At 41.2% G+C, this 17,556-nt stretch overlaps 1 protein-coding gene across 11 annotated transcripts in view; it reads right to left on the bottom strand.

Moving 5' to 3' along the window:
* Positions 1 to 2,595: 2,595 nt before the first annotated feature.
* The window catches only part of atp8a2 (ATPase phospholipid transporting 8A2), a 60,625-nt gene continuing 45,664 nt past the window's right edge, over positions 2,596 to 17,556 (bottom strand). For 7 of the 11 annotated variants that reach the window (XM_044105584.1, XM_044105588.1, XM_044105585.1 and 4 more), the window contains 11 exons: positions 15,442 to 15,552; positions 13,871 to 13,945; positions 13,448 to 13,570; positions 12,251 to 12,329; positions 12,113 to 12,174; positions 11,463 to 11,519; positions 10,028 to 10,135; positions 7,034 to 7,122; positions 6,709 to 6,813; positions 4,667 to 4,758; positions 2,601 to 3,973 (listed from right to left, as the gene is read on the bottom strand). In XM_044105584.1, coding sequence (XP_043961519.1) covers positions 3,879 to 3,973; positions 4,667 to 4,758; positions 6,709 to 6,813; positions 7,034 to 7,122; positions 10,028 to 10,135; positions 11,463 to 11,519; positions 12,113 to 12,174; positions 12,251 to 12,329; positions 13,448 to 13,570; positions 13,871 to 13,945; positions 15,442 to 15,552 — 996 coding nt within the window. In that variant the 3' untranslated portion in view covers positions 2,601 to 3,878. Of the gene's footprint in view, positions 3,974 to 4,666; positions 4,759 to 6,708; positions 6,814 to 7,033; positions 7,123 to 10,027; positions 10,136 to 11,462; positions 11,520 to 12,112; positions 12,175 to 12,250; positions 12,330 to 13,447; positions 13,571 to 13,870; positions 13,946 to 15,441; positions 15,553 to 17,556 lie in introns of all 11 variants that reach the window. The other 4 variants (XM_044105582.1, XM_044105581.1, XM_044105583.1 and 1 more) reach the window with 3 other exon arrangements.

Here is a 17,556-nt window from a genome sequence, read left to right as displayed (position 1 = left end):
TATGGTACAGTTTGTTTGTGTTGAAAGCGTGAGGAGAGAAAGCATGTGGACAGACGTTTAGTGTGAGCATGAAGCATGGACGGATGTGGTTTTATGTGAGTGAACCGGGTGTAATTGGAAATGCAGGTGGTGTGATGTGTAAGGCTGTTGCAATCTCCCAGCAGACCATTTAAAATCTAATGAAGTGAACACGGGACGCAGACTGTGACGCTCCACCCAACTATACCAGTTCCCCCACGAGGCCTTTTGCCCACCACCCAGAAAGAAAAAACAGCCCCGAGCGGAAACGCTCTCACAAACCCCCTCCAGCTACGGCAGTATTCACAGAAGGCTGGTGGTTAATGTTCCCTGGAAGTGTTACTGTGACATGAACAAGAGTACAAGATCCAGCAAGGAATCAAAAAGTCTAACCCCATCAATTATTTCCTCTTACAGGCAGATGTGGCTTTTGATATGGGGCACATGGGCAACTGCCCAGAGAGGCATTAGAAAGGTTGGGCGCAGAAACACGAGATAAAACCCAAACTTGTTGAGTTGCATCACTTTTATGAACCCGCACTGGTGAGAGGAGTGTGTGTGTGTGTGTGTGTGCGTGCGACAAACGCTGCACAGTTCAGTGAACTTGCAGCCGTAGGGAGTCAGGCCAGGTTTGAGTCACAGTTTTCCACTTTAAAAAGTCACGAAAGTAGCAGTTATTGGCTGTGGGTTAGGAAAAAACAACAAAACTTGCTTAATTTCCAGTCATTTGGTGGAATGTTGCACAGCTGAGGCACATGCACTTGATGAGAACATGCAGCTACACCAAGCATGGCACTTTTGTGCATCTCATCTCTAATCCAAGCACATTGTGAGATTCAGCAGGCAGCTTGTGTGAGACAAACAGTGGATTCATCATCGTTCCCTCTGAAACAATATATAAAGCAGGGGGAGGTGACGCTCTGATATAAATTTGAAAAATAAACATTTTGAAACAGAATGTGGTCTGATGAGAGTTTGTGTCGCAGCGGTTTGTTGAAACAGATGAACAGGTGACTCTCAAACAAAGACATTTTGGTTGCTTAAGAGCCAACTTAATCCCTCTTAAACAGCCAAACAAAGAAGTACAAGACACACACTCGGAGGCAAGTCTGCTTCCCACAGCACTGGAAGCACAAAGAAACTTTAAACGTGGACGCTTAAAAGTCCAGGTTCCAGAAACAAGAGAATAAAGTGGAACGAGCCACTGGAGGGGAACCGAAAGAACCGAACGGATTTCTTCCTGCCAAAGATGGATTCTCCACCCAGCAGCAGCTGTGGTTGGTTTTGGCCGGGCCACATCCAGGAAGGTGGGTGGGAACAGAATCTCCAGCTGAGAGAGGGGGAGGAGGGCCTCCTCATGATCCGACTGCGAGGACTCTCCTGAGCTTAATGGTGAAGTGTAAGAGAGCTTTGATTCTGGCCGCATTTATTGGCACCCCTGCTATTAATACAGTGTAAGAAGCTTCTTTTGCCAACAGGACGGTATTTTCTGTGGAACATTTCGGAAAGCTGGAGCACACAGATAGAGAGAGAGGGGTCTTTGACCAGATCGTCTATTCTCATGGCTCAACCTTTATGGTTGCTTCTCTTAAGTTCATCTCACAAGTTTTCAAGATGATTTATGTTGAGATTTTCAGTCAGATTAAAGTCTGGACTCTGCAGGACATTCACAGATTTCTTCTGAAGCCACTGCTTTGAGAAAAATGGCCCCAGTCTGAGGTCAGATTGATCAGCGAGTATCTGTGAAAGGAGTGATTATTTAATCCAAACCATTCAATCCTCCTAGATCACAGGTGTCAAACTCCAGTCCTCAAGAGCCGGTATCCTGCAACTTTTAGATGCGTCTCTGCTGCACCACACCTGAATAGAATAATTAGGTCATTAGCAAGGCTCTAGAGCACTGATCTACACAAGGAGGAGGTAATTAAGCCATTTCATTCCAATGTTTAATATCTGTGGCACATCTAAAACCTGCAGAACACCAGCCCTTGAGAACTGGAGTTTGACACTCCTGTCCCAGATGGTGAACCTTCAACCCAGTGAACTCTTAAGGCCTCCAACAGGTTTTCTCCAGGAGAGCCCTGGATTTATCGCTACAGAAAAACTCCATTCTTGCGGAAAAATATGGTGTTGGTAGCATCATGCATTTGAGATGGTCTAGTCAGCGGCACATATAGTTTTGAGTGAAGGGCAAAAATTGAATTTTGGTTGTTCCAGCTCCACCTGAGATTTGCTATGGCTTTCTTCTTCTCTTCAATTCATGGTAACTGTTATAGGTACCAATAATGGTTACATTAGTGATCTTGCTAAAAGTAGTTTAATTCAAATAACATACTCAAATTAAAGGTTTTCCAAAATGTAATTAAGGCTTTGTTTACATCCTTACCAGGGTGCTAGTAAATGCAGTCAACACTGTACGTATCTCATGTCAAACCCTCGTGGTCTACACACACACACACACACACACCCACACTTTCACCCTGAAACATAAACCAAACTTCTGAAGCTTCCCTGGAGCTACAGCTGGAGTCAAAAACCTTTCAACCAGCAGTGAAAACACAAAGACATGAGCTCAGGTCATGGATTGATTAGATTTAATGATTAGGACTTTGGATGGACATTTCCCCTCCCCCCACCCGCTCCTCACAACCCATCCATACAAACCCTTCAATCTTGCATTCCTAAAGCAGTGTCCTCAACACAGAGCACACAGACAATGGACATTCAGACAGCGCAGAGAAACACATGATTCATGCAAGTACCCTCAATCCAATCCCTTCGCCATTTTTGGACGCCTGTTAGTAGTAGTTCAAGTAAAATATTCCGTCGGGTATTAACGGGTCTTCCCCCACTTATGAGTACAAAAACATATGTCAAAAAGAAAAAAAATATATATAAATGCATACACATGAATGTCCACTTTAATAATAATAAAAAAATAAAAATAAAATGTTTAGTTAAGACCAGATATCCCAACAGAACTGGAAGGGGAAACGTTAAAAACGGGCATGCTGCTTCTACATCAGCTGATGGCATGAGACGAGTGTAAACAGACCTAAAAACTGTCCAGAGGAAAACGAACATGGCGGCTGCAGAAATGCAATGAGATGCAGAGATAAGAGCGAGAAAGAAATAAACAAGAGGAGGTCTCAGAGGGGTGTTGCAGCAAGGTGGTGGTCCAAGTTTAAGGTGGAGCGTTCTGCCTCAGCTGCACCTCTGTGGTGTTTGGCAGTGAAGCTTGGTGCTGCCATGGAGCCAAAACTGGGTGTGTAGCTGTGGTGCAGAGCTCCTTTCTGTCCTTTTTGTGAAATTTAGCCCACACTCCATCATTTTGACATCTGTCTCCGCTTCGTTGCGTGACGACAGGTGTGCAGAATCCTCCTTGCTGGAGACGAGCGGTAACCGTGGAAGCGACACATGTAGACAACACATGCACACACGCACAGCGCCACGGTGTGCAGACGAACATGCACAGGCAGACGCAAACGAACTGAAACAGGCACACACACACACACACGTACACGCACGTCGACGCACAGCGGCGTGAAGCGATCTGAGGTGTATACAGGTACAAGTCTCTGAGTTCGACTTGGCATGTCTGGGATATGGTTTGCTCATGCCTGTGCAGCTTTTTTAGGAGTTTGTTCAGTAATTAGCTTGGTCCTGTCCTCCAAACACCAGACACGGCCCCTCCCCACCCGGCCATGACCCTCCCATCCCTAAGTGACAGGGAGGTCACGTCACTGTCTCGGTAAGGCCACGGCACAGGCCGGTCAGAGTGTGGCTCTGAAGTTCATCTGGCTGTCGTCATGACGATTGCTACGTTGAGCCAACGCCTCATTCGGGGCTGGCGGAGGCGGCTAGAGGCTGGGGCGCTGGCGGGTGGTGTCGTAGGACCGAACTACCTGGGACTGGGACACCACGCCGTGCTCTTCCTGAGAGAAAGCATAGCCATCTGAAAAAGGACAGAACAGGAGAAACGTTTACATTTTTACACTCAAATAGGAGCAACTTATCTCATTGTGAGATTTCAATAATTTTTTTAAATGCCGTTTGTATTTGAGTGTTTAAATATTTGCTTTTCCACGTTAACCATTTTGTCCTTTTGGATCACTTTATGTACAGTGAAATTTACTTAAAAGGCTTTGAATTTGAATTCTCTCAATATTCTTTCGATATTCTAGATTAGAGGGGGTTTTTTTATAAAAGATTTTTTTTAAAATTAGTAATTTTTAAAAATTTCTTTTGACTCAACATTGGTTTTCTTCTCAGTATAACCGGTTTTATTCTGTCCGGAGCATTTATCAGACTCAAAAAAGTATTCACAAAGTTTGAACTTTTTCACATTTTGTCACATTGGAATTAAAATCTTAATGTAATTTAACAGTGGAGCACTGTAGTGAAAGAAAACATAATGTTCAGTTCTTTTTATTTAGATAAACAGCATTTTTATTTAGCCTCAATTAATCTAATAACCATAAATAAAATCAAGTGCAACTAATTATCTCCAGAAGTCAACAAATTATTAAACTGAGTTGACCTGTGCTTTAAGCTCAGTTTAAAGATGGAGGCTGTAAGGCGACAAAACCTATGAGTTCAAAGGGTGTAAATACTTTTGCAAGGCTCTACTGTGTTTAAGGAAACTCACGTGACACCGTCTGCTGCACTGAGTTGGAGCGTCCGACACTTGAAGGCGTTTTCCTAAATACTCTTGTCAGCAGATGGGCTCGTTCGTTTAGACTGCAACAAGGATGAAAGGCAGAGCGATTAATCTGCAGTTTTAGAGTGAAAATCAACACTATGCCCCAAAACTGAGGGCTAATGAGAGATTGCATCTAAATCAAAGCACATTGATCAACATGTAAAGTGAGTTTAGGTCCAAAGGGATTTAATAATGCATGTTTTAATTAAGCCCAACTGTAATCCAACAACTGCCTGCAGGGAAACAAGCCATCCACAGTGAACTATTCCTCTTCCCCCAGCTCCTCTCCTCTCCTCATAACTCCTCCTGTCCACGGTGAAGAGTGGCCCCTCTGTTTTAAGACCACACGCCGTCATGGCTCCTCTCCTCCCCTGACCAAAAATAACTAAGCTCTCGCCACATATTCCACACGAACACACACAATCATGAATTCCCCCCCCTGTCTCATCACCATCATGGCAGCCATAAAAGTATATGCACGGGATGTAAACGTTTAGGACGCCGACAGCGACCAGGATGTATAGTTAAGTTTATATCCTCTGGTGTTTAAACAGCGTGAAACCGAGGGGTTTGCGCTGAAACCTGATGTATTTTGCAGCGATTATGATCGGTGGGCTATGTATGAACGTGGGCCAGAATGCCCCAGGCTACAATTTGAATCCGGGAGCCAGGAAACTGTTGGGAATCTTTCCCCAAATTTCTACCGGAGAGAAGTAACCAACAGCTCAAGGACTTCTTTGGCCTCGAAAAAAGAAACGTCTGTTACATCGATGACAGAGGCTGAATCATAAAAGGCTGAATGGAAGCTGGACATTTAGCCTTCTCCCCTCAAATTCCTGCCGGTTCAAAAGGAGCCCAAGGATATGCTTCATTTTGAACCCTTCCACACACACACACACACACACAAAAAATCCAGCACTGAAACACAGATGTGTTCTCATTTCGGTGTTTCCCACCACTGCTTCTGTGACCTTCCATACTTTCCTTTTCTGATTTAAAATGGAGCGGATGGAAGGATCTGGTGATGACTGTGATTTGGAAAGCAGTTTGATTAAGGATGAGACCATATGTTTTGTACCCCCATTTATCCTTCGGAAACCTGAAGCACAATTTAGATTTTTCCAACTCGTTCAATTAGCTAGCTTCGTTTAGAATCATTTTAGAAAACTCTCCACATATCAGATGATGAAAAATTAAAGCTACCATGACCCTTTGATTAGTCAGACTCATACTAAATTTTTTTGTACCATTACAAGACGTTTAAGTGCTTGTTTTCCTTTCATTTGAATATTCACAATCCAAAATGTGTGTACAGAAGGCAAACAAGGTTTTTTTTAATGCATAATAAAATTAATTATTATTTTAACCTGAGGTGCTAATCGGAAAAATTGGTTGTGGATTCTGCACTAACTGAATCCCCGGGCCACTTCATTCTAGCACAACTCTACAAACACCACACACAAGACCACTAAGTCACAGCCTGAGGAGCTACAGCCAAACAGTAAACACACCAGGTCTGTACAGCAGTTCAAATTGGTCCACCTAAAAAAAAAAAAAATCCACAGGAATGGAAATTTTTAGAGACATATGGAGAGAAAATACACATGACCTTTCAGATGTGATTGAGAGAAAACCATGCGAGTGTCACTCAAAAGTCAGCGTGCAACAAGAAACGCAGGTCATGTCAGGTCAGAGTTCACAGGGCAAACCTAAAAACTACCTCTGTGGAGCAGTTCTGGGTCTATGGGACCTCGGGTTTGGATTCAGCCCTGTGGGCAGTGCCACAGGGGTAGATTAATTTATTTCCATGAAGAGTGAAAAGCATACAGAATATTTACAAAAAAAATAAAAACTGAAATAGATCTAGAATGAAGGAAAACTATACCAATACAAAGTAAAAACATATGAATTAAATAAAAAAGCAAAAAAAAAAAAAAAAAAATCAATGTTGATGAGATGACATTAATTTGTGTTTTTGTATACTGCACCTGCGGCCGCTGGCGTCCCTGAGCACCGCAGCTCCCGGGTCAACGGCCCGCGCCTCCAGCTCCTGCACCTCCTCCAGCAGAGTCTTCCTCAAAGTGCGACGTGTCCTGCAGAGAAGAAAAAAAAAGAAAAGAAAAAAAAAAAAACGAAAAAAAAAGAAGTGAAACAAGGTCTGGATTACTTCGCTTTACAGACACATGCACCTCATAATCCGTTGTGCGTCAGTGTTGACATAGACTCAATATGGGTTATGTAAACGATTCACTTAACTTATACAGCCTGTGTGTAGATTTTATAATGTATTTATGTTAAATGTGCTCTACTTACGCAGCCCAAGCAAAATCTTTGAGTAAACACGCGGTGGGCACCAGGACCAGACCCAGCCAGAAGTACCAGCACTGCATCACTTTACCAGCCTGTAATGACGACATACAGGCTACATTTGGTTTCACTTACATTTTGATTTAAATTAAAGTTTAACCCAGTTTTCTCCACCCTGAGTCAGTAAAACCTCACATAGAGTGCCTCACAAAACAATCCCACTCTATCTTTTTCTCTTTTTATCTCCTTAAAACCACAAACTATTAAGGTTTCCAGTGACCAGCACAAAGAGCAAGATTCAGGGTTCATACACTTCACCCACAGTAAACTTCAAGCATTTTCAAGGCAAGTTTTCAAACTTTTCCAGCACCATACTTTGGAAATAAAAAAAGAAAAAGGAACAGTTTCAGTTCATGTCTTAAAATGTCTTTCTCTCACACAATCTTTACATCTGATTGGTCCGAGAACAAAACACAAATTTAACAAAAAAAATTACCCAATTTTTAAAAAAAAATAAAAATTTAGGTATGAATATAAGACAATCTTTGGTTCAATTGCACATATTGATACATTATTTAACTGTAAGGAATAACAAAAATTCATTACATTGAAAGAATCCAAACAAATTGTGTTAAAGTAAATGATGTTCCTGCTCACATTAAATGCTTCAGCACAATCCAAAGAAAGTTACAAAAAAATTATATCAAAAAAATGTTCTTTCCAAGTTTTCTGCCATTTAGTAAATAGAAATAATTTTGGTAATTCTAACATTCCTAGAAACGAGAAAAGTTCTGTCCGATTTAACTTCGGATAGTGAGAAAAACATCCGTGTGTCTTTATTAAGTATATGTAAATATCTGGTTTCAACTAAATAATATCTTCCAAATTCCGGTTTTTAATCAAACGTAAGATTGCACTTTACAACAAACCTGCATAGTTTGAAAAATCAAACAATTTCAGGGAGTTTATGTATGTACGTGTTCTCAGAATAACTGAGGAGAAAAATGATTCTTTTAAACTTTCTGTTTAAAAGTCTCTTTGTAAACAGAAATCTAAAATCCTTTTTCTTCTCCTTCCATAAGTACGTTCTGCTTTGTGTTGGTCAACAACATAGAAGCCCAATTAAATGCATTAAAGTTTTTGGTTGTAACAAGGTTTTTCAATCATAAAAAGGTAATAAAATTCAAGGGTAGTGAAAACTTTTCAATAGGACTATATGTGGCAAAGATGATTAAGTTTTAAAGTGCATTGAGCACAAAGTGTGAAACTTAAATTCTTAAGCCAACATATTTTGCAGTTTTCTCACAGCTTGTTTCTGCACCACAGAATGGATTCACTGAAATTCTCTGCTGCGAAACGAAAACCGCACAGATTCTACCCCCTACCTGTCCACGCAGTCCAGCTGCAACACGACTCATTGACCTTTGACCCTGTTCTCGGCCCGTCTCCCAAGATTAATCATGCATCCAACCACTGTCTCACTGTGTCAGTCTGCGTGTCTCTCTCTGCTTCTTACTCCCACACATCTTTTCTCCTGCAATTCCCTTCAATCTCTCTCTTTCGCAACCTTCTTTCATCATTAGTGACTGTTGTCTCTGCTGCTTGTCCTCACCTGCTGCTGCTAATCTTTGTCTTCTCCTTCTCACACAACTTTACAAAAGTCTGTCTGTAGCTATGAATATTTAGATCAATTGTCACCTCAAACCACGCTCAGTGAGTTCCACTGCTTCACAGACAGAGACGAAAAGGCCAGGGTTCAGACACTCGTAAAAAAAAAAAACAGATCCAATTTCCAGAGTGCTCAGTCCTTCACAGCTTATTTGAAAATACTAAACCCTAAACTCATTTAAATTCAAGGATCTGGTCAGGATGAAGGAAGAAATGACAAAGGTGGAAAGAAAGGCATAGAGGAAGGAAAGACAAGAGAAGGGAGGAAGAAGGGAAGGATAAGACAGGAAAGAAAGAGGGGGGAAAAAAATCAGGGAAGTAAGTAAGGAAGCAGGAAAGGATTCATTTGAAGGCCATAACACAAGCTAGGACTAAGGATGAAAAAGAAGGAAGGAAAGACAGTAGAAAAGAAGACAGGGAAGATGGAGAAAAGACTCATTCAAGGAAACCCCAAATGAATGGAGGAAATAACCAGGAATAAAGAGGATGAAGCAAGGACACAAAATCAGAGGTGATCACATAAGAGAGACAGAGAAAAAGGAAGACAACATTTAGACAATGGAATGGACAATGAAGGCTGTAAATAGCATTATTTTCACATCTGAAAAATAAAACATTTTCATTGAAGTCAGTTGAGGGCAATGAAGGTTTTCCACGTTTTTTTGTAATGGCTGATGGTGCCACTTAATGACACCCTCAGTTATTCTGAGCACAACTATGCTGCGTTTCATCCTCTGCCGCCCTCCCCCCTGGACAAATGGACGTATAGATAGCCGGAGGAGGGGGAAATAAGAGCGGTAAGGGGGTAGTTTCGGGGGTTGTGATGGCTGAGTGTCTCCGACTCAGTCAGTCTGAGCAGCTGCAGGGATATTTGACCGCATTCCTGATTTCTGACACAAATTGAATTAATGGGCTGGAGAGAGTTGAGACGGTCCTGTTGCTTCTCCATGTCCACTCAGTGGGACGCCCAGTCCCACCCGGGGTCTTTATCCCCAACCTCTGCAATCAGTCTCCCAATTAGAGGGTTCTTCAAACACTCTCCTCACTCCCCTGCTCGGCCCTCATCACAATCATCAGCAGCCCACCCTTATGAGTCAACACCTCCTCAGAGAGCAGTAAAAGCCCGGAGTTCGGGTGACACGCAGCAGGTGTGGGGCTGTCCTCTGGGGTAAACACCTCTCTCCTGGGGGGCTCCAGCAGCGCAGACAAAGAACACCCAAGGGCTGAGTCTCTTAGACGCCAAGTAATGCCCACCATGGAGAAAAGGTGGACAGGCGATGGTTCAAAAATAACAATATTCAGGGATCAGCTGCTTTATGGAGAGTAAGTTACCTGGCCCAGCATGTCGGGGGCGATCGGGATGGCGGGCCAGAACACGGAGTACACGGTAAAGAAGACCATCCAGAGCGCCATGCTTCCCCAAACGGCCAGGTGGGAAAACTACGACACAAACAAGGGAAGACAAGAACAAAAAGGAAGATTACAGAGACAAGACGAGGTCAAATAGCTCTGAATATAGTCAACCTTTCCCTCCCTCTGTCCGTCCCCTGTCTTCATCTGTCTCTGTGATGTGCTGTAAGGGGACACTGTGTGAATTCCAGCAGGACCTCACTTCATTACTCCCAGACTGCTGTGTGGACAGCTGAACGGACAAAGGTGTCAGCGCCTCTCTGTATGTCCTGCCAGTCTGTCACTCCGGCAGCAGGAACTAACTAAATAATGTCACCGTCACAGCTGGAGCTCCTGTTTTCCCAAACTTTACCTCCACTTCTGCTGGTGGTTAAGAACTGAAAGCCGACACCTCGTGTTAAGGACCATGAACAGTTTAGAAAGGTGACTGGCCTTGATGGAAACTTGGAAATTACGCTTTTTTCAGTAAACAAACTGAACACAAAGGCTAACAGGTTGCATGTCTTTGGTATTATTGAAGCATTCTATTTAAATAGACAATATTTTCTACAAACACTAGGACATGTCTACGGTTCATCCAGGCTGCGACGGACAAACAAATTTTCAGCAGACAACAGGAAGGCCGAATAACTTACCATCAAGTTCCTCTGTTTTATCCTTTTTTTTATAGCCTTCAATCGCAGCTTGTTAAAGAATATGCTGGGACTGGAAATGTTGGCCAAATTCTATAAATTTCACTGTTCCATAAATAAGTACAAGTAATATTTTAGCTGGAAAATGATGAACAGAACCATATCAATTATCAGTAGTCCTCTACAACAGTTTACAAAAAAAAATCCAAGAAGAGAAAAGTGAGCTGAATAAAACATTTTTTTCTGGGAACACAGAGGACATCTGCACTCTACATTAGCAATGTCAAATTCACTCCATTTTCCTTTTGGTGTTTTTAACTGTAATATCAGTATGATTGATGTTTTGGAGTGTTTTTCTGCTTCGCCATGCTCTATTGGAGCAACTATGATCTTCCTTTGTTCCTTTCAAGACAGATCTCTCACAGCATATTTAGCATCCGTCTCAGCTGCTTCACAGCGATGCCTCCAGACTTGAGGGTTAATCTATCATCATTTGGATGTTTCCTAGACTGTTTATGTACATATGAAATACTGCTGAGAAAGAAGTGGAAGAAAGAAAACTGTAAAAGAACCTGCATTTAGAGAAAATCCACAAGATTTTCCTTGACTTTGGAGAGAAATGACATTAAAAAAAAAAACAAAAAACAAACTACAATATCCTTTTTATTTAAGAGCAAAATATTGTACATGTGGCTCGGTTTATTAAGGATTGTTAATGCTCCTACCCTGGTCCAAGCGGTGGTCTCCATTCCAGCTTTTAGACAAACTGTAACGACCACATACTGCAAAGAGACACACAAACACCAGGAGCGGACAGGCACACAAACAAAAACAGAGAAAGAAACAGGAGACCGTATTAGAATGCTGGCGACTGTGGAGACAATAAACATTAATGCTGTACAGTAAACTCAGCAACGTCTGTTAAAATACCACGGACTCCCACCAGCTCCTCTATGCAAACACAGAAGAGACAGGATTCCTACACAGTTCCCATATAAAAATTCCAGACTTCTCCAAGACTCCACTTTCCAGAGATTAGCCCTCCACATTCAGTCAAAAACAGAAAATATTAAAGTTCACAATGAATTTATGGCAGAGGGAACTAAATGGAGACAGAACACAAACACTGAAGGAACAGAAGGACTGAGGGAAGGAAAGGTAGGAACAGAGAGGAAGGCAGGAAAGAAAGAAGGAACACGAAGAAAGGAAACACTTTGACTTGGTGGAGTCAAAGTGTTACTTTCATACATGAAATTAACCAACTTCAGAAAGAGGAGTGGCCAAACATTCATCAAATTATCTTTGATGTCATTTTCTGCAATGCACCGAAAGACATTTAATCAATCCGCAGAAAATAAATAAATAAGAAGCTTACCGTGTAGACCATGTTTCCTGCAAACAGGTAGTCGTTTCCCTGGCCGTTACTAAACGGGGAATCTGTGGACAACACATGTAAAGCTTTATAAACCAGAAAAAGCTTTACATTTTAAAAAAATGTGTGCGAGTTGCTTACCGTGCTCCAACATTTTGAGTGGAAACCAAAATAGGATAATTGAGTGAATCAGTGCATTGATACAGTGTCCCCAAAATACCTGGAAGAAGGTGTGAGAAACCTTGTCAGAAACGGCCAGCAGACCTCCAAGACAAAGTCAACAGTTTTCTTGGAGTTTGTTGAAAAGCAACTGAACACGAGCCACCAGATCATCTCAACATGGACGAGGTTCCCCACATGCTGGATGGTTTTTAAATAAACGTGACTCATCGTCCAGTGCAACATGTATTTTTTGACAATACTTCGGCATGACTTGTCTGGAAAATACAGTATAACGATATTGATACACACGCTTTTTGTATCCTCTTTGCCTTTATAGTAGACAGGACTACATTTATCCACTGACTTTGCCCTTACTGCTGAGAAAAGACTAAAACTTTATATTTTTTTCCCAATCAATGCCAAATAAATTTGCCAATTCAACGCCACTACAAACAACAAATATTTAACTGGATGCCTGAATGATCAGCCCTTAAAGGCGACCTATAATACCTCACAGCTACTGTTTTCTTATATTTCCCATTTTCTAGAATGTCCAGGAGACATTAACCTATGTTGCTTGATATTTGTACCTCAGGAAAACAGAATACGACAGTTTTCAAAAAGGAAAATATAACAGTACAAAAATGCTTCCGTTATGTTTATTTTATAGGATGTGTTCTAAGTCATAGAAAAAAAATAAATAAATAAAAAATAAAAATCGCTGGTGCTTTTGTTTTTATTCCCAATGAATAGTTTTCATATCAGGATTAAGTTAAATAAGATTGAAATTTATTTTAAAGATTTTCACATTTTTTTTTCTAACCAGAGTAGCGAATGGATAGCACTTACACCATACGGGTCTTACATGTAAGAAAAAAGTAACAAAAAAGCAATTTCTTATAGTAAAGCACAACATTCCCCTTGTGTCACCAAAAGCTGCTTTCTGTGCAGTACATACACACACACACACACACGCGCACACGCACACGCACACACACACAGCAGGCTAAAATGAAAGAGCTTCTTATTCCACAGCTGCGAATTTCATTAAGACTTTGTTTACTTGCCTCAGATCCCAACCCAACACCCGGCGTCACTCATCAAATCACAAACATCCACAACAAGCTCAATGCAGACCAGGAAAACGGGGGTAAACACATTTTTCCAAATGCATACCTTGGTGTTGAAGCCCTCGGCATTCTGGGTTATCCTGTAGAGCTGTGGGAAGCGGAGCATGTTCTGCTGGCTGCACGGTCGATCAAAGATACCCAAAGTGAAAGGGGGCAGCGCGGTGAATATCTGCAGAAAGCACACACATGCTTTGCTGAGCAGTCATTGTTCTTATCAGATGGTCAGTGCTAAAAAGGAATTCTATAATGTTTTAAACACCGAGGAGCCCCAAGGCATCTGCAGCCAGACGCAACGTACACACAGAGTCGCCAGGACGCACACAAGCATGCTCCCATCCAGACATGCATCCACGCAGACATCTCTGGCATGAGGACAGAGCAGCGATAAGAAGACAGAGTGCTTGAGATCCATGGAGAGATAGGCAGAGAGCAAGAGAGACGACTAGGTGAAAGTGTAGGAGGTTCTCACCACGTTGTAGAGGCCTATGCACCAGCGCTCGAAAAGGATCTGACCGGAGAAGCCGTTCACAAACGCAAACCAGAGCTAGGACACAGAGAGTGGTGAGAGGTGACGACAGGAGCAAGGTCTGCAAGTAAAGCTAACATTTTCTAAAAGAAGATGGTGGGAACAATGCAAAGACATGGATAATTGTGACTCTCTTAAAGGAATGACATGGAAACCTGCACGTAACCTTTGAATTTGGGGGGGAGGGGCACAGAGGAAAATCTTTGGGAACCACTGCATTAGGGCATGAATGTCAAAACCTTTGGGATTGTAAAGAAACAGATGAGCTCTTCTTTTTTCAGGGTGGGCTCATCTTAAAAGGTATCATATGACTTTCACATAATTTATTGCACTTTGTTAATGTTTATTGAGCTATTTTTTTCCTCTTTTCCACAGGGTCAATAGTAAACAACAAATATGTGTATATACTCAAATTAATATCTTCATCTGGCTGAATATTTGTTTACCATCATTAGCAGAATTGGTAAAAAATGCTATTAACAGGTAGGCTTCCTTGCAAAGATTCAACTTTTGAGCTTTTCTCATAGCCAGAACCATAATCAACATTGGTTATTAGAAAATTCCCAATACTTTGAGGGCACCAGTTTGGTTCAGATGGTTGGAAGTTGGACAAAGATTGACTTGGTCAGAGATAACAAAATGTTTGAGAGTTTTTACATCTAGGTCTGTATGAAAGTCCAATAATGATGTACGTGATTAATGTATGTCAACTTTTGACTGGCAGCGAAAGACTATTACAAATGGTCCAGTGTGGAGTTTCGCAGGAGTTTCTGAGGTCAGATAGATGAAATTCTTGAGGTCGCTGCTGGGAGCTGTGGTGTTACTGGGGGCATACTGTGGAGCAAACAGCCAAAGGATGAAGCACACACAAACACACCCTTCCCATTTGTTGTATCTCCTCTAAACAGACAGAGTTCATCTCTACCTTTTGGCACAGAGTGCTTTGCTGAACTCCCATAACGCGAGACAATCAGAGAAATGTGCATTTACTGATAAAGAACCGTGGTTAGAACCGGCGCCGGGCAATAGTCAGCGCCTCCTGTGAAAACCTGCACCTGCTGGCGTCCTTCTACAGCAGAGCAAGTTGCTGGGAGTGAGGACAGCTGACCAAGGGCAGCAGACCCCTTCATCTAATAAAGACAATCTAGTCATCTTTCAGGCATTTCCCAAACCGTGACTACTACCTCCTGTACAATAATCCCTAGTAAGAAACCCTACACCAAGTCTTTCTCTTTGCAGGGATTATTTGGTTCCCAGATGATACATACATGAAACATGTAATTCAAGTATGTGCACACACAGCAGCTGACCTCAAGGGCCAAGGTTTCGCCATGGCTGATGTAAAGACTCTTTTAAAGTATATATATATATACTGTGTGTGTGTATATGTATGTGTGGAAAGGAGACAGAAAGCAGACACCAGAAGGGCACCTCGTCCGTCACTGTCAGCCATGTCGACAAACAGCTGCTGAATGTCTCTGTTAATGTAGCCGAGAGGGTGTGTGGGCTCTTACCTCGATAATGTAGAGGACCACATTCTTATAGAAACAGTAGAGGATGCACTTGGTGACGCGGTTGTAGCTCCATGCCCCGTGGACCAAAAGGAGTTTCTCCAGATAGGAGAACTGAGGAGATGCAAATGGGAGACAGAAGTGACTCTGAATGAAAGTTGGAATGAAAACCTTCAGGCAGAGGGCGAATGAAGATGTGAAGATGGCAACTGAGGCAAGAAAAAGTTTCAGCAAATAGAAGCTTAAAGATCTTTAAAATTAACCTGATAAACAGTAGATGAGCTACTTTAATATGGCTTCAGTATATATTGGTATTTGATTAGTATTGACATCAATATACGTATCCAAAGAATGACTAATAAATGCTAGCTGTGCACACGGCCTCTCTATGCGATTAATTGGAAAAGCCTGTTTAATGGTGCTAAATGTTTTCAAAGGACTTTTACATGTAAAGTAGCAAAATTATCAAAAGCAACTTTTAATAAAACTACATTGGTGAGATAGAAATAATAAATGCGATTTGCTCCAACTGATGCATAGACTACTCGCCATCTGCGGTTTAGATTTGCAGTGAGGCAGAAAAATCTTAATACTCAGTTAAGCTTTATTTATAACAACCCTCATTGTTATTACAACATTACAATATCTTGTGACTCCTCTGTGTGCTTTTATAAGAGTTTATTAACTTAGCCATTTTCCCCTGAACAATATTTTCCAAATATAATACAATGCACTATGTGTTTGTCACATAAAATGCTAATAAGATACTTTGTAGTTTGTCATCACATCACTAAATGTGGAAAGGTTTAAGAGATATAAATACTCCTGCAAAGACAGTCAAGTAATACATTTGCTATTAATGTTGTTTAATTGCTTGCATTAGTTAACCTGGTCAACTTGAAGCTGGAAAACAACTGAACCAGAATCCAGTCAATGCTAGAATCCCAAAATTTGGTGAAATTAATTTTGCCACATTTTTTCAACAAAATACAACTTCCTTTTATATTTAGGAAACTTTTTGAAGTTATTTCAGTCACAACCTCCAGTCACCTCCAGCTGAAAATATTTGTTAAAGTGCTTTTTAAGCGGTTCACCTGCTGATAAGACAATTTATAAAATCTCAATTTGGGACATCTAAGATTACTTTGTCTTTTGAAGAACTTTAAGATCTCCAAGCCACCATATTTTTTTCAACTTTAGACCCATTAAACTTGTCGTCTTCTGCTCTTGTTGACCTCAATGATGGTATAAAATATACATTTTGGATTCTTACATTTAAGTCACTAGATTCACCTGATGGCTCTCATCTGTGGACAGTAAGCAAAACTGAAGGAACCAAGGACACAATTTAAGTTTACATAAAATATGATAAAAATGTCATTTCTTAAAATGCTAACACATGCACTCATTGTTTATTAACTACATTTACTGCAACACAAAGCACTGCCTCCTAAAATAATGACCACCAAAGTGAATATGGAGTGAAATCTTTATACCTGCATCTGCTTATGTTTTGACTATTATTGCATTGGCTTAGTTTATACTGTAAAGGCCTGTTGAGAGCAATGTTTTCATATGGAAAACATGATACTTCACTGATCTTTGTTAGTGAAATCTCCTTTCATTCCCTCCCCTGGGGTGATGTTAAAGAGCAGGATGAGAGAAAGAGCAAGTAGCCAGAACTCAGTAACTGAAGACGCTTCAACAGCGTCAACAACTTTTACAAAAAGGTGATGAGATCAAAAATATAGTAATTTCTAAGAAAAAAACCCCCACATAAATGCTTGAAAATATTTGATACTTTACACTTGAACACTGTTATTTCTACCCAGCCATTAGCTTGGTTTTAGGAAACAGCTTCATGCTATACCTGTCTGCAAAGTTTTAGGTGACTTTGTGGAGTCCTTGGACACATTTTATAACATTAACAAACCTTTCAAGCTGTAAATACTAATATTTTGTTCTCGAGCCATTTGAGTCTGAATCATCGGCTGGTTTTCCCAATGATACATCTGGTCGTAAGTAGACCTGCATTCAGAAATCAGTTGGTGACCGGAGGTTGTTAGTTGACTTGATGAATGTTTCCTCACACCCGTAAACACACAGTTCTATGTTTAT

The sequence above is a fragment of the Gambusia affinis genome, linkage group LG21, assembly GCF_019740435.1.
Source record: "Gambusia affinis linkage group LG21, SWU_Gaff_1.0, whole genome shotgun sequence".
In the NCBI taxonomy this organism is placed as follows: Eukaryota; Metazoa; Chordata; class Actinopteri; order Cyprinodontiformes; family Poeciliidae; genus Gambusia; species Gambusia affinis.
This window is presented reverse-complemented; position numbering and strand designations above follow the sequence as displayed.